At 42.7% G+C, this 23,051-nt stretch overlaps 1 protein-coding gene across 2 annotated transcripts in view; it reads right to left on the reverse strand.

Moving 5' to 3' along the window:
• Positions 1 to 1,703: 1,703 nt before the first annotated feature.
• The window catches only part of LOC123482012 (U3 small nucleolar RNA-associated protein 25-like), a 60,424-nt gene continuing 39,076 nt past the window's right edge, over positions 1,704 to 23,051 (reverse strand). For both annotated transcript variants that reach the window (XM_045208035.1, XM_045208034.1), the window contains exon 3: positions 1,704 to 2,153. In XM_045208035.1, the coding sequence (XP_045063970.1) occupies positions 2,001 to 2,153 (153 nt within the window). In that variant the 3' untranslated portion in view covers positions 1,704 to 2,000. The remainder of the gene's footprint in view (positions 2,154 to 23,051) is intronic.

Consider the following 23,051-nt stretch of genomic DNA (forward strand, 5'->3'; position numbering starts at 1 on the left):
GACACAAGGCCATATGTGAGTCTTTCACAAATCAAATCAAATTTCATTTTTCACATGCTTCGTAAACAACAGGTGTGGACTAACAGTGAAATGCTTACTTATGGGCCCTTCCCAACAATGCAGAGATAAAGAAAATAGAGAAATAATAGAAAAGTAAAATACATAATAATAAAAGTAATAATAGATACACAATGAGTAACGCTAACTTGGCTATGTACAACAGTACCAGTACCGAATCGATGTGTAAGGGTATGAGGTAAATTAGGTATATACAGTGCATTCAGAAAGTATTCAGACCCCTTGACTTTTTCCACGTTTTGTTACGTTACAGCCTTATTCTAAAATGGATAAAATTATGTATTTTCCTAATCCATCTTGTGTATCCCATAACGACAAAGCGAAAACAGGTTTTTAGAATTGGGGAAAATGTATAAAAAATATATATCTATATATTTACATAAGTATTCAGACCCTTTGACTTCGCTCTGAGACTCGAAATTGAGCTCAAGTGCATCCTGTTTCCATTGATCATCCTTGAGATGCTTCTACAACTTGATTGGAGTCCACCTGGGGTAAATACAATTGATTGGACATGATTTGGAAAGGCACACACCTGTATATATAAGGTCCCACAGTTGACAGGGCATGCCACAGCAAAAACCAAGCCATGAGGTCGAAGGAATTGTCCGTAGAGCTCCGAGACAGGATTTTGTTGAGGCACAGATCTGGGGAAGGGTACCAATACATTTCTGCAGCATTGAAGGTCCCCAAGAACACAGTGGCCTCCATCATAAATGGAAGAAGTTTGGAACCACCAAGACTCTTCCTAGAGCTGGCCACCTGGCCAAACTGAGCAATCGGGGGAGAAGGGCCTTGGTCAGGGAGGTGACCAAGAACCCGATGGTCACTCTGACAGAGCTCCAGAGTTCTTCTGTGGAGATTGGAGAACCTTCCAGAAGGATGGCAGGGAGCTCGGCCCAAGTGATGTACTGGGCCGTACGCACTACCGTCTGTAGCACCTTGCGGTCGGATGCTAAACAGTTGCCAAACCAAGCGGTGATGCAGCCAGTCAAGATGCTCTCAGTTGTACAGCTGTAGAACGTTTAGAGGATCTGAGAACACATGCCAAATCTTTTCAGCCTCTTGAGGGGGAGGAAGCGTTGTCATGCACTCTTCACAACTGTGTTGGTGTGTTTGGACCATGATAGATCCTTAGTGATGTGGACACTGAGGAACTTGAAGCTCTCGACCTTCTCCACTTCAGTCCTGTTGATGTGAATGGGGGCGTGCTCGGCCCTCCATTTCCTGTAGTCCACGATCAGCTCCTTTGTCTTGCTGAAGTTTAGGGAGAGGTTGTTGTCCTGGCACCAAGTTTCAAGTTTTGTTAGTCGTAAGTACGGGATACAAATGGTATACGTCGTACAACGAAATGCTTACTTGCAGGTTTCCTTCTCGACAATGCAACAACAATAATAAATAATAAAAGGCAAGAATACAAACATAAAGTAAATGGCTCAGTAGAATATAATTAATATTATAGCATAATTATAATACAGGAAGTCTCAATTTATAGTCCAATATTTACATGTGTATTGGGGAAGGTGGGATGGGGGGCAATGTATAAACTGAGCAGTATAATAAGAGTCTGGTAGCAGCAGTTGTGATGGGTGTGTGTATGTCTGTGTGGATGTGTGCATGAGTGAGTGCATGTGTGCTAATGCAAGGAGAATCAGAGCAGGTGGTCAGTCCAGTTCAAGTGTTCAGCAGTCTGATACCTTGTAGATATAAACTGTCTTTGAGCCTGGGTTGGCACTGGTGTTAGGGCCGGCCTGGAAGTCGTGCTATGACCGGGACTGGGGACCAGGAGTTGGTGCTGGGTCTGGTGCTTGGACTGGGGACTGGGAAACAGTAACCAGGAACCAGGAACTGGGGCTGCTGCAGGTGCTGGGTCGGGATCTGGGGCTGTAGCAGGGAGGAAGGACAGCCTGAGGAGCAAGCCTTCACACAAGGGAGCCCCAGACCCAGAGGTCAATGGTAGTACTCCCCTGTGGCCTGGTCGCTCCGGGTGAAGATCTGTTCTCTCCTCCGTGCCTTGTCTGGTGGTCTGGTGCTGGGACTGGTGCTGGATACCGGGATCTGGATTGGTGCTGGATCTGCAGAGGGGAGGAAGGACAACCTGAGGAGCAAGTAGGCACACATGGGAGCCTTAGACCCTGGGGTCAGTGGGGGCACTCCCCTGTGGTCCAGACCTGGGATAACTATAGTTTTAAATATGCTTTGTGGAAAGTTTTTTTTTAAATTGGCGGAATAAATATTTACGTTGGATGTGACTACAAATACAGATCCAAAAAAATGACTACTTTTTAAAACTATTTGAATACAGATTTGAGAAAGCAACTACTTAAAAATAATATTTGAATACAGATCTCAGGAAGTGACTACTTTCAGAATCTATTGGATTTGCTGCCTTCAACTAATGGCAGGGCTGCAACTGGAGATGCATGTTGCGGATAGAAATATAATGACTAAAGCACACACAATGTCCTATAATATTTGAATGTATCTGACAGTAGATCATATTTGATCTACACAGTACATTTCTATCTGAACATTCTGTAAATGTGCATTCTCCTGAACAGGGCCCAGGTGTAGATAATCAAGTCAAACCAATCAACCAATGATATTGTCTACAGATCAGTATAAATAAGTTGTGACACTATACTGCACAACAAATTCTCCACTGTTAATGGTTTAAAAAAAATAATTAATACTGACAGTGTTAAATCAACACTGAAAGTGTTGGGTCTGTGGACCCATATAGACACCGGAACAGTGTTAAATTAACTCACTGCTTAGTGTAAAACCTTATTCAAATACTAGTTTTACCCTAATACTGGGGCTTAAAACTAATATATATCATTTTTAACCAAAACCACGCCCATCATTATCATATTTCTCAGCATGCTCTATTGCAGGTTTATTTTTAGAGTTGTTTGTTTAAATATCTATGTTTGTGCATAGATGTTACTTGGACTTATTGCAACCATTACTGAAATGGTTGTTCCAATTTAGATGCTCAGGTAGTCTCATAGCTTAGTTTTCACAATCCTGGCAATCATTCAGAATACAGGTTGCAGGTGATTAAAAAAACAAAAACACAAATTGGATCTCACTACACAGCCTGGATTACAATAGGAATTCCACGTCACCTTGCAAGCCAGCATAATGTGACTTGCAGGCCTGCTGTGGCCTGTAAACCGTGAGTTTCAGACCACTGTATTACACTTTAAGAAAGACACAAATTGTTCCCAAAGGGCTACAAACATTTGTCACTGTAGTGGTACCCAGTAAGGTTGTCCTTTAAGTTACATGCATAATTGTCCTGCAAGTAGGGTTGCAAACATCCTGTTTGAATGATTATGGATTTCCTGCTTCCATTTCCAGGAAACCTCAAACGAGGATTTCTGGACAAACTGAGAATCTTGCAAAAATTACCAGAGTTTTACAACCCTACCTACAAGTCACATTTTGTTCCAGCAATACGGTGCATTAAAACTAAAAGCAGATTTAATTAGCTCGGTGAAGACCCTAGAAACATCAAGAGTTAACCAATCATGTAAACGGGTAAGGCAACTCAGGTGTCTATACTTCAACAGCAAAGTTAGATAAAACAGAAGTTTATGAAGTAGGGCCTTGTAAACAAAAAGGGAGTAATGTAGAGATCTAAGGGTCTTTAGCGAAGTCCAGCCAACCTTTTGATACAGGATGCAGTGATGAGTATCAAAACTGTCACCTGTAACAAAATGAAGGGCACTATGGTAGATGGCATCCGAAGTTTTAAGAGTAGTAGCAGCTGCAATTTGATAAATAATATCACCATAATCAGGAACAGATTAAAAGGTTGACTGAATATTCTGCTTCCTACTGTTTAGAGAAAGGCATGATCTGTTTCTGTAGAAAAAGCCAACTCTAAATCTTAGCTTCTTAACAACCTAATCTATATGTTTTTAAATGTCAAATCTATATACAGTTGAAGTCGGAGGTTTCCATACACCTTAGACAAATACATTTAAACTCAGTTTTTCACAATTCCTGACATTTAATCCTAGTAAAAATTCCCTGTCTTAGGTCAGTTAGGATCACCACTTTATTTTAAGAATGTGAAATGTCAGAAAAATAGTAGAGAGAATGATTTCTTTCAGCTTTTATTTATTTCATCACGTTCCCAGTGGGTCAGAAGTTTACATACACTCAATTAGTATTTGGTAGCATTGCCTTTAAATTGTTTAACTTGGGTCAAACGGTTCGGGTAGCCTTCCACAAGCTTCCGACAATAAGTTGGGTGAATTTTGGCCCATTCCTCCTGACAGAGCTGGTGTAACTGAGTCAGGTTTGTAGGCCTCCTTGCTCGCACACGTTTTTTCAGTTCTGCCCACAAATGTTCTATAGGATTGAGGTCAGAGCTTTGTGATGGCCACTCCAATACCTTGACTTTGTTGTCCTTAAGCCATTTTGCCACAACTTTGGAAGTATGCTTGGGGTCATTGTCCATTTGGAAGACTCATTTGCGACCAAGCTTTAACTTCCTGACTGATGTCTTGAGATGTTGCTTCAATATATACACATAATTTTCCTTCCTCATGATGCCATCTATTTTGTGTAGTAAACCAGTCCCTGCTGCAGCAAAGCACCCCCACAGCATGAAGCTGCCACCCCCGTGCTTCACGGTTGGGATAGTGTTATTCAGCTTGCAAGTGACCCCCTATTTCCTCCAAACATAACGATGGTCATTATGGCCAAACAGTTCTATTTTTGTTTCATCAGACCAGAGGACATTTCTCCAAAAAGTACGATCTTTGTCCCCATGTGCAGTTGCAAACCGTAGTCTGTCTTTTTTATGGCAGATTTGGAGCAGTGGCTTCTTCCTTGCTGAGCGGCCTTTCAGGTTATGTCAATATAGGACTCGTTTTACTGTGGATATAGATACTTTTGTACCTGTTTCCTCCAGCATCTTCACAAGGTCCTTTGCTGTTGTTCTGGGATTGATTTGCACTTTTGGCACCAAAGTACATTCATCTCTAGGAGACAGAACGCGTCTCCTTCCTGAGCGGTATGACGGCTGCGTGGTCCCATGGTGTTTATACTTGCGTACTATTGTTTGTACAGATGAACGTGGTACCTTCAGGCGTTTGGAAATTGCTCCCAAGGATGAACCAGACCTGTGGAGGTCTACCATTTTTTTCTGAGGTCTTGGCTGATTTCTTTTGATTTTCCCATGATGTCAAGCAAAGAGGCACTGAGTTTGAAGGTAGGCCTTGAAATACATCCTCAGGTACACCTCCAATTGACTCAAATGATGTCAATTAGCTTATCAGAAGCTTCTAAAGCCGTGACATAATTTTCTGTAATTTTCCAAGCTGTTTAAAGGCACAGTCAACTTAGTGTATGTAAACTTCTGACCCACTGGAATTGTGATACAGTGAATTATAAGTGAAATAATCTGTCTGTAAACAATTGTTGGAGAAATTACTTGTGTCATGCACAAAGTAGATGTACTAACCGACTTGCCAAAAGTGTCGTTTGTTAACAAGAAATGTGTGGAGTGGTTGAAAAACTAGTTTTAATGACTCCAACCTAAGTGTATGTAAACTTCCGACTTCAACTGTAAATCCAAATGCCTAAGTATTTATACGCAATATGCAACAATTTCAAAGATTTTAATGAGTTACAGTTAATGTAAGGAAATCAGTCAATGGAAATAAATTCATTAGGCCCTACTCTATGGATTTCACATGACTGGGCAGGGGCGTAGCCATGGGTGGGCCTGGGAGGGCATAGGCCCACTCACTGGGGAGACAGGCCCAGCCAATCAGCATACATTTTTCCCCACAAAAGGGCTTTATCATAGACAGAAGTACTCCTCAGTTTTATCAGCTGTTCGGGTGGCTGTTCTCAGACCATCCCGCAGATGAAGAAGCTGGATGTGGAGGTCCTGGGCTTGCGTGGTTACACGTGGTCATTGGTTGTGAGGCCGGTTGGAGGTATTGCCAAATTCTCTAAAATGACATTGGAGGTGGCCGTGCATTATCATGCTGAAACATGAGGTGATGTAGGTGGATGAATGGCACGACAATGGGCCTCAGGATCTCGTCACGGAATATCTGTGCATTGAAATTGCCATCAGTAAAATACAATTGTGTTCATTGTCTGTAGCTTATGCCTGCCCATACCATAACCCCACCGCCACCATGGGGCACTCTGTTCACAACTTTGACATGAGCAAACTGCTCGCCCACACGACGCCATACACATGATCTGCAGTTGTGAGCCTGGTTGGACATACTGCCAAATTATCTAAAACAACATTGGAGGAGGCTTATGGTAGAGAAATGAACATTAAATTTACTTTTACGTCATTTAGCAGACGCTCTTATCCAGAGCGACTTACAAATTCTCTGGCAATAGCTCTGGTGGACATTCCTGCAGTCAGCATGCCAATTGCACGTGCCCTCAAAACTTGAGACATCTGTGGCATTGTGTTGTGTGACAGAACTGCACATTTTAGAGTGGCCTTTTATTGTCCCCAGCACAAGATACACCGATGTAGTGATCATGCTGTTTAAAACCTCTTAAATGTAAAGTCCCCATATTTGGGGACCCTATTACATTTTTTTCATTCAATTAAGTCTGGTATGAGAACGGTAGCCCCTATCTGCAAAAGCTGGCCTCCTAGCCAAGCAGTCATGAGTGAACAGGGAGTACAGGAGGGGACTGAGCACGCACCCCTGAGGGGCCCCCGTGTTGAGGAACAGCGTGGCGGATATGTTGTTACCTACCCTTTCCACCTTGGGGCGGCCCGTCAGGATGTCCAGGATACAGTTGCAGAGGGAGGTGTTTAGTCCTAGGGTCCTTAGGTTAGTGATGAGCTTTGAGGGCACTATGGTGTTGAACGCTGAGCTGTAGTCAATGAATAGCATTCTCACATAGGTGTTGCTTTTTTCCAGGTGTGAAAGGGCAGTGTGGAGCGCAATAGAGATTGCATCATCTGTGGATCTGTTGGGGTGATATGCAAATTGGAGTGGGTTTCTGGGATAATGGTATTGATGTGAGCCATGACCAGCCTTTCAAAGCACTTCATGGCTACAGACGTGAGCGCTACGGGTCGGTAGTCATTTAGGCAGTTGGTATTACAGACTCAGACAGGGAGAGGTTGAAAATGTCAGTGAAGACATTGCCAGTTGGTCAGCGCATGCTCCGAGTACACGTCCTGGTAATCCGTCTGGTCCTGCGGCCTTGTGAATGTTAACCTGTTTAAAGGACTTACTCACATCGGCTATGGAGAGCGTGATCACACAGTCATCTGGAACAGCTGATGCTCTCATGCATGTTTCAGTGTTACTTGCCTCGAAGCGAGCATAGAAGTAATTTAGCTTGTCTGGTAGGCTTGTGTTACCGGGCAGCTTGCGGCTGTGCTTCCCTTTGTAGTCTGTAATAGTTTGCAAGCCCTGCCACATCCGACGAGCGATGGAGCCGGTGTAGTACGATTCGATCTTAGTCCTGTATTGACGCTTTGCCTGTTTGATGGTTCGTCGGAGGGCATAGCGGGATTTCTTATAAGCTTCCGAGTCGAACTCCTTGAAAGCGGCAGCTCTACCCTTTAGCTCAGTGTGGATGTTGCCTGTAATCCATGGCTTCTGGTTGGGGTATGTACGTACAGTCACTTTGGGGATGACGTCATCGATGCACTTATTGATGAAGCCAGTGACTGATGTGGTGTACTCCTCAATGCCATCGGAAGAATCCCGGAACATATTCCAGTCTGTGCTAGCAAAACAGTCCTTTAGCTTAGCATCTGCTTCATCTGACCACTTTTTTATTGACCGAGTCACTGGCCTGCTTTAGTTTTTGCTTGTAAGCAGGAATCAGGAGGATAGAATAATGGTCCGATTTTCCAAATGGAGGGCGAGGGAGAGCTTTGTACGCTTCTCTGTGTGTGGAGTAAAGGTGGTCTAGACTTTTTTTCCCTCTGTTTGCACATTTAACATGCTGGTAGAAATGAGGTAAAACGGATGTAAGTTTCCCTGCATTAAAGTCCCCGGCCACTAGGAGCTCTGCCTCTGGATGAGCGCTTTCCTGTTAGCTTATGGCCGTATATAGTTAATTGAGTGCGGTCTTAGTGCCAGCATCGGTATGTGGTGGTAAGTAGACAGCTACGAAGAATATAGATGAAAACTCTCTTGGTAGATAGTGTGGTCTACAGCTTATAATGAGATATACCTTAGGTGAGCAAAACCTTTTTTTTTGCACCAGCTGTTGTTTACAAATATACATAGACCGCCACCCCTTGTCTTAACAGAGGCTGCTGTTCTATCCTGCTGATACAGTGTATAACCCGCCGGCTGTATGTCATTCATGTCATCGTTCAGCCACGAGTCGGTGAAGCATAAGATATTACAGTTTTTAATGTCCCGTTGGTAGGATATTCATGCCTGTAGTTCATCAATTTTTTTGTCAAACGATTGTAAATTGGCCAATAGTATCGATGGCAAAGGCAGATTAGCCACTCATCGCCGACTCCTTACCAAGCACCCCGATCTCCTTCCGTGATATCTACTTTTCTTTCTACTGCGAATGACGGGATGAGGGCCCTGTCGGGTGTCTGGAGCAAATCCTGCTCGTCCGACTCATAAAATAACAATAATTAGTCTAGTTCAAGGTGAGTAATCGCTGTTCTGATGTCCAGAAGCTCTTTTCGGTCATAAGAAATGGTAGCAGCAACATTATTTACATTTACGTCATTTAACAGACGCTCTTATCCAGAGCGACTTAAAGTTAGTGAGTGCATACATTTTCATACTGGCCCCCCGTGGGAAACGAACCCACAACCCTGGCGTTGCAAGCGCCATGCTCTACCAACTGAGCTACAGGGGACTATGTACAAAATATGTTACAAACAATGCGAAAAAACACACAAAATAGCACGGTTGGTTAAGAGTCCATAAAACGGCAGCCATCCCCTCTGGCGCCATCAACAGCAAGGGATTCCTGCATAGCTATAAAATCTGACTGTATTTTTGACACAGCCAGATCAACATTCGGAGCAATAGCAAACATAATAGTATCATCCACATATATATTAAGTTTACAATTTTTAACAGATTGACCAATGGTGTTTATATAAATAGTGAAGAGAATAGGTCCCAAAATCGACCCGTGGTACACCTTTATGTACATCAAGAAATTCAGACTTAACCCCATCAATCACGATGGCCTGAGTCAGAGCTCAGGCCTATCGAAGACAACTTATTCAATAAAATAGCATGATCAACAGTATCAAAAGCTTTTGACAGGTCCACAAAGAAAGCACTACTTTTCTTTTTAGGGTCTAAAGCATTGACAAGATCATTAAAAACTAAAGTGGTTGCTGTAATAGTGCTATGCCCAGGCCTAAACCCTGATTGGTTTACATCCAAAATACATTTCACAGATAAAAAAAGGGGAAAGTTGTACATTTACCAAGGATTCAAGAATCTTAGCTAGACAAAGAAGCCTTGAAATGGGGCAATAATGATTAAAATCACTACTATCCCCACCCTTATGCAGTGGCAACACGAGCTGATTTCCATACCTTTGGAAAATTTCCTGATAACAATGTTAAATAAAAAATGTGGGTTATTGAGCCAACGTTGATGGCCGCTGCACATTTAAGCAGACCGGGATCCAATTGGTCGGCCCCTGTGAATTTCTTGTTGTCCATTGCTAGCAAAGCATCCAGGACTTCTCTCTGGTCCTCTGTAGCTCAGCTGGTAGAGCACGGCGCTTGTAACGCCAAGGTAGTGGGTCCGATCCCCGGGACCACCCATACACAAAAAAAAAATGTATGCACGCATGACTGTAAGTCGCTTTGGATAAAAGCGTCTGCTAAATGGCATATTATATATTATATTATATATTATATTATATATTATATATATATTATAAATAGCCTAAAAGAAAAGCTTTGACTATCATTTCTCTGATCATTCAGCAAGTTTCCCCTATCAGCATCCAGCCCAATATCATTGTGAATAGGCTTAGAAGTTATTTCAAAGAGATAGTGGCTAGCGAAAGTATTCAACCCCCTTGGCATTTTTCCTATTTTGTTGCATTACAACCTGGAATTAAAATTGATTTTTTGGGGGTTTGTATCATTTGATTTACACAACATGCCTACCACTTTGAAGAAGCAAAATGTTTTTTCTTGTGAAACAAACAAGAATTAAGACAAAGTTAATACTTTGTAGAGCCACCTTTTGCAGCAATTACAGCTGCAAGTCTCTTGGGGTATGTCTCTATAAGCTTGGCACATCTAGCCACTGGGATTTTTGCCCATTCTTCAAGGCAAAACTGCTCCAGCTCCTTCAAGTTGGATGGGTTCCGCTGGTGTACAGCAATCTTTAAGTCATACCACAGATTCTCAATTGGATTGAGGTCTGGGATTTGACTAAGCCACTAGAGTCTTGCTTTAGCAGTATGCTTAGGGTCATTGTCCTGCTGGAAGGTGAACCTCCGATCCCAGTCTCAAATCTCTGGAAGACTGAAACAGGTTTCCCTCAAGAATTTCCCTGTATTTAGCGCCATCCATCATTCCTTCAATTCTGACCAGTTTCCCAGTCCCTGCCGATGAAAAACATCCCCACAGGATGATGCTGCCACCACCATGCATCACTGTGGGGATGGTGCTCTTGGGGTGATGAGATGCATTGGGTTTGCACCAGACATAGCGTTTTCCTAGATGGCCAAAAAGCTCAATTTTAGTCTCATCTGACCACATGCCTTTTGGCAAACACCAAACGTGTTTGCTTATTTTTTTCTTAAAGCAATGGCTTTTTCTGGCCATTCTTCTGTAAAGCCCAGCTCTGTGGAGTGTACGGCTTAAAGTGGTCCTATGGACAGATACTCCAATCTCCGCTGTGGAGCTTTGCAGCTCCTTCAGGGATATCTTTGGTCTCTTTGTTGCCTCTCTGATTAATGCCCTCCTTGCCTGGTCCGTGAGTTTTGGTGGGCGGCCCTCTCTTGGCAGGTTTGTTGTGGTGCCATATTCTTTAAATGTTTTAATAATGGATTTAATGGTGCTCCGTGGGATGTTCAAAGTTTCAGATTTGTTTTAATAACCCAACCCTGATCTGTACTTCTCCACAACTTTGTCCCTGACCTGTTTGGAGAGCTCCTTGGTCTTCATGGTGCCGCTTGCTTGGTGGTGCCATTTGTTTAGTGGTGATGCAGACTCTGGGGCCTTTCAGAACAGGTGTATATATACTGAGATCATGTGACAGATCATGTGACACTTAGATTGCACACAAGTGGACTTTATTTAACTAATTATGTGACTTCTGAAGGTAATTGGTTGCACCAGATCTTATTTAGGGGCTTCATAGCAAAGGGGGTGAATACATATGCACGCACCACTTTTCCGTTATTTATTTTTTAGAATTTTTTGAAACAAGTTATTTTTTTCATTTCACTTCACCAATTTGGACTATTTTGTATATGTCCATTACATGAAATCCAAATAAAAATCAATTTAAATTACAATGCAACAAAATAGGAAAAACACCAAGGGGGATGAATACTTTTGCAAGGCACTGTAGCCCGCTGAAATAAAAAGGTGCCATTTCTTTCTGTAATGATGCCAGTGTCTGAATTAATTTGTTGTGGCAGGGAGGAGGAATTAGAACGCTTCAGGGATTTTACAGTTTTCCTGAATTTAGCCGGGTTCCCACTACAATCCGAAAGAGCGGTTACAAAATAATTAGATTTAGCCTTTCTCATGTCTTACACAGTGATTCCTCAGTTTCTTAAAAGCTTGCCTGTCCGGGACTAAGCCTTTTTTACTGTTCTTGACCCAAGCATCATCTCTTTAATGAATTACTTCTTATAATTCTGTCGTGTACCAGCCATTCGATCTACCTTCAAAAAATTAAGAGTTAAAGGTATCATGATTATCCACAATAGTATTGAAGACATTTGCAAAAAGGCTGAAAGCTAAATTAGGTTCAGGGATAGCTGAAATACAATCAAGGTAACTAAAATAATGCTAATGTAAAAAAGCCTGTTCACTGAGGTTTTTAAAGGTTCTCTTTGTGATGACAGAAGGCTTTTTTTATTCTCACATCTCTAACACAAACAACTGGGCAATGGTCACTAATGTCTTGGGCGAACACACCAGTAGAAACATATTTCTCTGGTGTATTCGTTAAGATAAGAACAATCAGAGTTGACTTTGAAGGATCTTTAGGGTTGGGCCATGTCACCAGCTGGGTTAGTTTTAGAACATTACACATATTTTAGATTGTCTGAAGCCTACATTTCTCAATCATAATGTAGGTCACCCAGGATAATAATTTCTGATGTAATAAAATAAGACAACAAACTAGTTACCTCCTTGAGTGTACAAAAGGTTAGACGAGGGAGGACGGTAGACCCATATAACAGTTATGGATACATCTTTCCCCAGAAAAAGGCTTCAAAGATAGTAGCAAAAACTAATTGGCAAGGGAAATGGATTTCAGTAAAGAGACAGATAAAACATTTTTTTAAAGAATGGCCCTCCACCACCTCTACCCTGTTTGTCAGCTCTGAACACATTATAAACCTCAATAATAATATCAGAGTCCCGAATGTCCCCAGAGATCCAAGTTTCAGTCAATACCAGAATGTCCGGATATGTCAGCATACTCCAGATCTTGATGTAATCCAGTTCAGGAAGTAAGCTCCTAATGTTCAGATGCATCAACCCAAGGCCTTGTAATGTAATCCATGATGTAAAGAAATTCTGAGAAAATAAACGTTAAACAATAAAACAATCTGTTTGGCTTCTATTTGTATTACTTTCCATTATTTCGATTGATACATTCGAATGTTTAGCTTTTTTTTTCTACAATCATTAAAACCCTTTGACACGTACGAACACACGGGTGTGATCATTCTAGAGTGGTCCCTGCAGCATACACTTAAACCGGTGTGATAAGAACACTTATTTAGAATGTCCAGTTACGATTGATGTAACAGTCAGCGTTTGAGTTGGCCACACTGTTTTTTCACAGAAACATTTTGTGCAAACACAGTCTTTACAACTTTATGTCCTCAATGTGAGCAGTTTATTTTTGGATGCAATGTTCAGACATTCATTGATGTAGCGACAGCATAAGACAATTCTCATCCAAACCGGAAAATGTAGGCTACATTAGTCGTAGCGCTAACTGAGGAAAAAGTGACCTAACACAAGCGGTCATATTTAGCTAACACTCGGCTGACAGAAACCATAATATGAATTTAGCTAATAGCAATTACTATTTACAATTCATCACATCACAGGTGACCTCACCAATGATCGAAATAACTGAATAAAACACTTTCAAAAAATCAAAAGTAATCTGACGATGGGTAGTTTGTGCACGCCGCCATGTTTGTTTTTTCATGTTAACCAAAGGTTACAAGATGAGTTGGGTCTATTTGCAGTATTTATGTGGAAGGGGGTGTGTCGTCTACCATCATTAAATTCCATCATTCACTTTCGGAAGTTTATGCGAAAGACCATCCCTTGACCTCGTTTTTTTATAACATCGTTGGTCTGACAGACGTTTACGTGACAACCAGAATGCATTGCATGATGTCAACAAACATGGCGCCACACATAGCTGGGCTTTAGCTTAGCATTAGCTCATCACAATCAGTACAACCTTCAAAATAGTATTTTACACACATCATAGGTGTCCATTACAATCTATGCAAGAATCGGACTGCATAATTTGTCACCAGTACTTGAAAACATGTGAATAAAACAGTAAATACATTATGCTCCATACATACATACGTCAGTGGCGGTCAGTGCCGTTTATGATGAGGGAGGATGATTTTCTTTTCATGAGCATGGCCTTATTTCTTTTACAGGATGTTGGATGACTACTACATGATACTAAAATGTTCCCTATATCCCTCATGGAGGTTGCTACAACCTAGCCTATGAATGAAAGTTTACAATGTAGGTGTACACAGGTCGAGAGAAAAATATGAGATGACAGACAGTGACACATGGACAGACAGTGACACATCCAATACCGCCTTGCACACTCTTGCCTGCATCTAGCTTATCTAGGGTGTAATCATTAGTCCAACAGTTGCAAACTGAGAGTTTCTATTGGACAAATTCAGGTATTTCTTTCCCTGTTTCGTTTGCGTCCGTTTAAGAAACTTTTTTTCAACAGAATTGGCGGAATGAAACACCCCTGATCATGCATAAACAAAGTCCACTTTCATAGCAGCACTCTCTTCCTCTCAACTTTTCTGTTCGTTTGTGGACTTCAATGAAAAACACATCAGCTGTATTTGACCAGGCAAAAAAACCTTTCCAAGCCAAACCATGTCATAACCGCTACACACAGCCTACATCGTTGTCCCCATATTAGTTAAAGTAACGTCCTAGTTAAAATTGCTAATAGAACTAAGCCAGCTACAATCATACAGTAACGTTACAGTGTGTAGTGTGTAAAAATATATATATATATATATATTATAAAGTGGTTGTCCCACTGGCTATCATAAGGTGAATGCACCAATTTGTAAGTCGCTCTGGATAAATGACGAAAATGTAAATGTAAATGTAGTCAGTAAGCAGATACACCGGCGGGCCCCAGTATAAATAATTTAATAAAACCAAAAGCTCACCTTGACTTGGAAGAGTTCCAGTGTTGTGTTGGATAGTCATAGCCAGCTAGCTAACATAGCATCCCTCTGTTTGAGCTGCCTGTTTGAGTAACTAAACTAGCTAGCTGCATTTGCAAGCTAAGTAAGTGAAACTGAAAGTGAAAAGAAATGATAATCTCTCTTTCTCTCTAATTTGTTGAAAACTGTTGAACTATTGTATTTCTCTCTCTTTGAATCAACTGCTCACCACATGTTATGCACTGCAGTGCTAGCTAGCTGTAGCTTATGCTTTCAGTACTAGATTCATTCTATGATCCTTTGAATGGGTGGATAACATGTCAGATCATGCTGCAAGAGCTCTGATAGGTTAGAGGACATCCTCCGGAAGTTGTCATAATTACTGTGTAAGTCTATGGAAGGGGTTGATAACCTACAGCCTCCTAGGTTTTGTATTGAAGTCAATGTACCAAGAGGAGAACGGAAGCTAGCTTTCCTCTGGTTACACAATGGTGCTACCCTACAGAGTGGAGTTAAGGCTACTGTAGACCTTAATTGCAAAACAGTGTGTTTTAATCAATTATTTGGTGACATGAATATATTTAGTATAGTTTTATCTAAAAAGGATAACTTTTTCAATGTTTTACCATTTTTATTTGTGTGAAATTCACTGAGGAGGATGGTCCTCCCCTTCCTCCTCTGAGGAGCCTCCACTGACATACATACATACGGTGTGCTACAGTAGAAACGACAACACAATATACATAAACTACAATGATAATGTAATAAGGCACATATGTCCAAAGTTATTGTTAGTAGTGAAGGCAATGCGGGTGCCAGCCGGAAAATGTGCCAGGGAGGGAAAAGTTCGCGCTTGGGCTCTCATCAAAGGTAGAAGTTTGAGTTTGTCCGGCTCAGTAATGTCTCAAAGGTAAATTGTCCGCAAAAGTGAAATGGGCTACTTCTATGTGAATTAATGAGGAGGCGGAACACACCTCAATTCAAACTGTTGTTAGAAAATACAACTTGTTTGAAATTGACAAGTTGAAACCTGGTGCCTTGGTTTGAGGGCAGCGTAGGTTAACTGTCCTGTTGCATAACAATCACATTTTGGAACAGTGAATGCATTCACGCACATAAAACAACTGGGGCAACCTTTAGAGATATTTGGAACACACATGAAAAGGTTAAGTATTTAATTCTAGGCTGTTAATATTCATATCTGGAAGCTGTCCAAGACGTGCTAATGATAATATATTTAGACTAATTAAACTAACTGTTCTAGTTTTTGTTTGTTCATTAAATATTTGGCAGCTATAATTGTTTCTGTTTTTTATTAATAACTTGCATATATTCAAATACCTTCAAATACTGTTTGTTTTTCTCATAGGTATTCAAAGTCATTTCAAACATTATTTGTTTTTCTGAGACCTGTATTTGAATATCAAAGGAAATAGTTTAGTTGATTGTCTATATTTGACTACCTCAAGTATTTGAAAGTTGGTATTTTCAAATAAATTACAAAAAACAACTATTTTCTGCCCAGGTCTGCTGTGGTCTGCTCACTCAGGGTGAAGGTCTGATGCTTGGTCCTTCCTCTGCGCCTCTTCCGGTGTTCTGGTATTTGTATTTGTATTTATTATTGATCCCTATTAGCTGCTGCCAAGGCACCAGCTACTCTTCCTGGGGTCAAGCAAAATTAAGGCAGTTATACAATTTTAAAAACAATACAATACATTCACAGATTTCACCACACACTGTGTGCCCTCAGGCCCATACTCCACCACCACCACATATCTACAATAGAAAAATCAATGTGTACGTGTGTGTATAGTGCGTATGTTATCGTGTGTGTGTATGCATGTGTCTGTGCCTATGTTTGTGTTGCTTCACAGTCCATGCTGTTCCATAAGGTGTATTTTTATCTGTTTTTTTAATCTAATTTTACTGCTTGCATTAGTTACTTCACGTGGAATAGAGTTCCATGTAGTCATGGCTCTATGTAGTACTGTGCGCCTCCCATAGTCTGTTCTGGACTTGGGGACTGTGAAAAAAAACTCTTGTGACATGTCTTGTGGGGTATGCATGGGTGTCCGAGCTGTTCGTCAGTAGTACAAACAGACAGATCGGTGCATTCAACATGTCAATACCTCTCATAAATACAAGTAGTGATGAAGTCACTCTCTCCTCCACTTTGAGCCAGGAGAGATTGGCATGCATATTATTAATGTTAGCTCTCTGTGTACATTCAAGGGCCTGCCGTGCTGCCCTGTTCTGAGCCAATTGCAATTTTCATAAGTCCCTTTTTGTGGCACCTGAACACACGACTGAACAGTAGTCCAGGTGCGACAAAACTAGGGCCTGGAGGACCTGCCTTGTTCATAGTGTTGTTAAGAAGGCAGAGCACCACTTTATTATGGACAGACTTCTCCCCATCTTAGCTACTGTTGTATCAAAATGTTTTTACCATGACAGTTTACAATCCAGGGATACTCCAAGCAGTTTAGTCACCTCAACTTGCTCAATTTCTACATGATTCATTACGAGATGTAGTTGAGGTTCAGTGTTTAGTGAATGATTTGTCCCAAATACAATGCTTTTAGTTTAGGAAATGTTTAGGACTAACTTATCCCTTGCTACCCATTCTGAAACTAACTGCAGCTCTTTGTTAAGTGTTGCAGTCTGATATGACGTTTTTTACACAGGATTTGTTCATGTCTGATATTACGTGCTGCATAGGATTTTGAGGATGAGGACATTCCATGTATTTATTTCTGTCACTGGTGGGTGCCAGAAGGTATGCGTGCCAGGAAGGATGGGAGGCCACTGGTGCTAATCTTAGGAGAAGTATTTGATGGAAGGTCCTGACTAGGGTGCAAGACAATACCATGTAGGGTGTACTTTGGTGAAGAGAGAATAAGTCCTTTGTGAATTACTCAAAATGATCATATTGAATCATGGCACCAATGACTAAATAGATGAAAAATAAGAATCAAGGTGGGGATTTGAGTCAAATATTTAATTACTAACATTGCATGAATTAATATATAAATATGGGGAGTCAAATTAGTAGACCTGAATCTGGCAAGACAATCACAATGGACGATGATAGTGGTATAAATATGATGGGTTATTTATAGAATTTATGGAAGTCAGGCTAATAAAATATGTAATCCTAAAATGTTAATGTGATGGAAGTGACATTCCAAGTTTGGCCCTTTTTATAGAAGTTATATTCCTGCAGTTTATACAAATATTGATTAAGTGTGTTTGGGAAATAGTATTGTGTGAAAATGGAAATATAAATATAGAAATATGTATGATAATTTGATATACATTTGGATAATAAGCTTTGATATAATGTTATCTTGTGGTTCCGTACATCAATGCCCATAATAGTATATCACGAAGTGGTATTGAGAGCGTGAAGTTATTTTAGAGTGTAGAGACAAGTCTATATTTTCGGTGAGGCTTGACTTTGACGGGGTTTCCCATGACAGGAAGGTCAGTGTCCGGGAAACGACAGTCTGTTTGTTTGTTTTTTGGTTCCGCTGGGAGTATGTTTGAAGAAGCTGATTTGTGTCGATTGCGAATCGTAAAAAAAAACACGAAGGGATTGTTTGATGTGAGTACCTAGGAGTTTCTATCATTCTATATGGATTATGTGAAGATATGAAAATAGGATGAATTTTATGTGTGTGTAATCGATTACTAGAGAGGTGATAAAGTAGTAATTATAATAATATTTATATATTAACTTGCTCACCCAAACGTACATTTTACATTTTTAGTCATTTAGCAGACGCTCTTATCCAGAGCGACTTACATGAGCAATTAGGGTTAAGTGCCTTGCTCAAGGGCACATCGACAGATTTTTCACCTAGTCGGCTCGGGGATTAGAACCAGCGACCTTTCGGTTACTGGCACAACGCGCTTAACCACTAAGCTACCTGCCGCCCCGTAGACATACAGTGGGAAAAAAAAGTATTTAGTCAGCCTCCAATTGTGCAAGTTCTCCCACTTACAAAGATGAGAGAGGCCTGTAATTTTCATCATAGGTACACGTCAACTATGACAGACAAATTGAGAAATCCAGAAAATCACATTGTAGGATTTTTAATGAATTTATTTGCAAATTATGGTGGAAAATAAGTATTTGGTCACCTACAAACAAGCAAGATTTCTGGCTCTCACAGACCTGTAACTTCTTCTTTAAGAGGCTCCTCTGTCCTCCACTCGTTACCTGTATTAATGGCACCTGTTTGAACTTGTTATCAGTATAAAAGACACCTGTCCACAACCTCAAACAGTCACACTCCAAACTCCACTATGGCCAAGACCAAAGAGCTGTCAAAGGACACCAGAAACAAAATTGTAGACCTGCACCAGGCTGGGAAGACTGAATCTGCAATAGGTAAGCAGCTTGGTTTGAAGAAATCAACTGTGGGAGCAATTATTAGGAAATGGAAGACATACAAGACCACTGATAATCTCCCTCGATTTGGGGCTCCATGCAAGATCTCAACCCGTGGGGTCAAAATGATCACAAGAACGGTGATCAAAAATACCAGAACCACACGGGGGGACCTAGTGAATGACCTGCAGAGAGCTGGGACCAAAGTAACAAAGCCTACCATCAGTAACACACTACGCCGCCAGGGACTCAAATCCTGCAGTGCCAGACGTGTCCCCCTGCTTAAGCCAGTACATGTCCAGACCCGTCTGAAGTTTGCTAGAGTGCATTTGGATGATCCAGAAGAGGATTGGGGGAATGGCATATGGTCAGATGAAACCAAAATAGAACTTTTTGGTAAAAACTCAACTTGTCGTGTTTGGAGGACAACGAATGCTGAGTTGCATCCAAATAAAACCCCTTGGTTTGTGCTGTGGTGGAGACCTCTGTGGGCTATACTCGGCCTTGTCTCAGGATTGTAAGTTGGTGGTTGAGGATATCCCTCTAGTGGTGCGGGGGCTGTGCTTTGGCAGAGTGGGTGGGGTTATATCCTTCCTGTTTGGCCCTGTCCGGGGGTTTCTTCGGATGGGGCCACAGTGTCTCCGGACCGCTCCTGTCTCAGCCTCCAGTATTTATGCTGCAGTAGTTTATGTGTCGGGGGCTGGGGTTAGTTGGTTATACCTGGAGTACTTCTCCTGTCTTATCCAGTGTCCTGTGTGAATTTAAGTATGCTCTCTCTAATTCTCTCGTTCTCTCTTTCTCTCTGAGAACCTGAGCCCTAGGACCATACGTCAGGACTACCGGGCATGCTGACACCTTGCTGTCCCCAGTCCGCCTGGCCTTGCTGCTATTCCAGTTTCAACTGTTCTGCCTGCGGTTACGAAACCCCTACCTGTCCCAGACCTGCTGTTTTCAACTCTTAATGATCGGCTATGAAAAGCCAACTGAGAGACCTGAGCCCTAGGACCATACGTCGGGACTACCGGCCGTGGTGACTCCTTGCTGTCCCCAGTCCGCCTGGCCTTGCTGCTATTCCAGTTTCAACTGTTCTGCCTGCGGTTATGGAACCTCTACCTGTCCCAGACCTGCTGTTTTCAACTCTTAATGATCGGCTATGAAAAGCCAACTGAGATTTATTCCTGATTATTATTTGACCATGCTTGTCACTTATGAACATTTTTGAACATCTTGGCATGGTTCTGTTATAATCTCCACCCGGCACAGCCAGAAGAGGACTGGCCACCCCTCATAGCCTGGTTCCTCTCTAGGTTTCTTCCTAGGTTTTGGCCTTTCTAGGGAGTTTTTCCTAGCCACCGTGCTTCTACACCTTCATTACTAGCTGTTTGGGGTTTTAGGCTGGGTTTCTGTACAGCACTTCGAGATATTAGCTGATGTACGAAGGGCTATATAAAATAAAATTGATTGATTGATTGATTGATTGATAACACCATACCTAGTGTGAATCATGGGGGTGGAAACATCATGCTTTGGGGCTGTTTTTCTGCAAAGGGACCAGGACGACTGATCCATGTAAAGGAAAGAATGAATGGGGCCATGTATCATGAGATTTTGAGTGAAAACCTCCTTCCATCAGCAAGGGCATTGAAGATGAAACATTTAAATTACATTTACATTTTAGTCATTTAGCAGACGCTCTTATCCAGAGCGACTTACAGGAGCAATTAGGGTTAAGTGCCTTGCTCAAGGGCACATTAACGTCATTTAGCAGACGCTCTTAGCCAGAGCGACTCACAAATTGGTGCGTTCACCCTATAGCCAGTGGGATAACCACTTTACAATTTTGGGGGGGGTAGAAGGATTACTTTATCCTATCCCAGGTATTCCTTAAAGAGGTGGGGTTTCAAATGTCTCCGGAAGGTGGTGAGTGACTCCGCTGTCCTGGCGTCGTGAGGGAGCTTGTTCCACCATTGGGGTGCCAGAGCAGCGAACAGTTTTGACTGGGCTGAGCGGGAACTATGCTTCCGCAGAGGAAGGGGAGCTAGCAGGCCAGAGGTGGATGAACGCAATGCCCTCGTTTGGGTGTAGGGACTGATCAGAGCCTGAAGGTACAGAGGTGCCGTTCCCCTCACTGCTCCATAGGCAAGCACCATGGTCTTGTAGCGGATGCGAGCTTCAACTGGAAGCCAGTGGAGTGTGCGGAGGAGGGGGGTGACGTGAGAGAACTTGGGAAGGTTGAACACCAGACGGGCTGCGGCATTCTGGATGAGTTGTAGGGGTTTAATGGCACAGGCAGGAGGCCAGCCAACAGCGAGTTGCAGTAGTCCAGACGGGAGATGACAAGTGCCTGGATTAGGACCTGTGCCGCTTCCTGTGTAAGGCAGGGTCGTACTCTCCGAATGTTGTAGAGCATGAACCTGCAGGAGGCGGGTCACCGCCTTGATGTTGGCGGAGAACGACAGGGTGTTGTCCAGGGTCACGCCTAGGCTCTTCGCACTCTGGGAGGAGGACACAGCGGAGTTGTCAACCGTGATGGCGAGATCATGGAACGGGCAGTCCTTCCCGGGAGGAAGAGCAGCTCCGTCTTGCCAGGGTTCAGCTTGAGGTGGTGATCCGTCATCCATACTGATATGTCTGCCAGACATGCAGAGATGCGATTCGCCACCTGGTTATCAGAAGGGGGAAAGGAGAAGATTAGTTGTGTATCGTCAGCGTAGCAATGATAGGAGAGGCCATGTGAGGATATGACAGAGCCAAGTGACTTGGTGTATAGGGAGAAAAGGAGAGGGCCTAGAACTGAGCCCTGGGGGACACCAGTGGTGAGAGCACGTGGTGCGGAGACAGCTTCTCGCCACGCCACTTGGTAGGAGCGACCGGTCAGGTAGGACGCAATCCAGGAGTGAGCCGCGCCGGAGATGCCCAGCTCGGAGAGGGTGGAGAGGAGGATCTGATGGTTCACAGTATCAAAGGCAGCAGACAGGTCTAGAAGGACAAGAGCAGAGGAGAGAGAGTTAGCTTTAGCAGTGCGGAGAGTCTCCGTGACACAGAGAAGAGCAGTCTCAGTTGAATGACCAGTCCTGAAACCTGATTGGTTTGGATCAAGAAGGTCATTCTGAGACAGATAGCAAGAGAGTTGGCTAAAGACGGCACGCTCAATAGTTTTGGAAAGAAAAGAAAGAAGGGATACTGGTCTGTAGTTGTTGACATCAGTGGGGTCGAGTGTTGGTTTTTTGAGAAGGGGAGCAACTCTCGCTCTCTTGAAGACGGAAGGGACATGGCCAGCGGTCAAGGATGAGTTGATCAGCGAGGTGAGGTAGGGGAGAAGGTCACCGGAGATGGTCTGGAGAAGGGAGGAGGGGATGGGGTCAAGCGGGCAGGCTGTTGGGCGGCCTGCAGTCACAAGTCGCAGGATTTTATCTGGAGAGAGAGGGGAGAAAGAAGTCAAAGCATAGGGTAGGGCAGTGTGAGCAGGACCAGCAGTGTCATTAGACTTAACAAACGAGGATCGGATGTCGTCAACCTTCTTTTCAAAGTGGTTGACAAAGTCATCCACAGAGAGAGAGGAGGGGGGATTCAGGAGGGAGGAAAATGTGGCAAAGAGCTTCCTAGGGTTAGAGGCAGATGCTTGGAATTTAGAGTTGTAGAAGGTGGCCTTAGCAGCAGAAACAGATGACGAAAATGTAGAGAGGAGGGAGTGAAAAGATGCCAGGTCGGCAGGGAGTTTAGTTTTCTTCCATTTCCGCTCCGCTGCCCGGAGCTCTGTTCTGTGAAACGTGGCTGGGTCTTTCAGCATGACAATGATCCCAAACACACCGCCCGGGCAATGAAGGAGTGGCTTCGTAAGAAGCATTTCAAGGTCCTGGAGTGGCCTAGCCAGTCTCCAGATCTCAACCCCATAGAAAATCTTTGGAGGGAGTTGAAAGTCTGTGTTGCCCAGCGACAGACCCAAAACATCACT

Source organism: Coregonus clupeaformis, chromosome 27, assembly GCF_020615455.1.
Source record: "Coregonus clupeaformis isolate EN_2021a chromosome 27, ASM2061545v1, whole genome shotgun sequence".
In the NCBI taxonomy this organism is placed as follows: domain Eukaryota; kingdom Metazoa; phylum Chordata; class Actinopteri; order Salmoniformes; family Salmonidae; genus Coregonus; species Coregonus clupeaformis.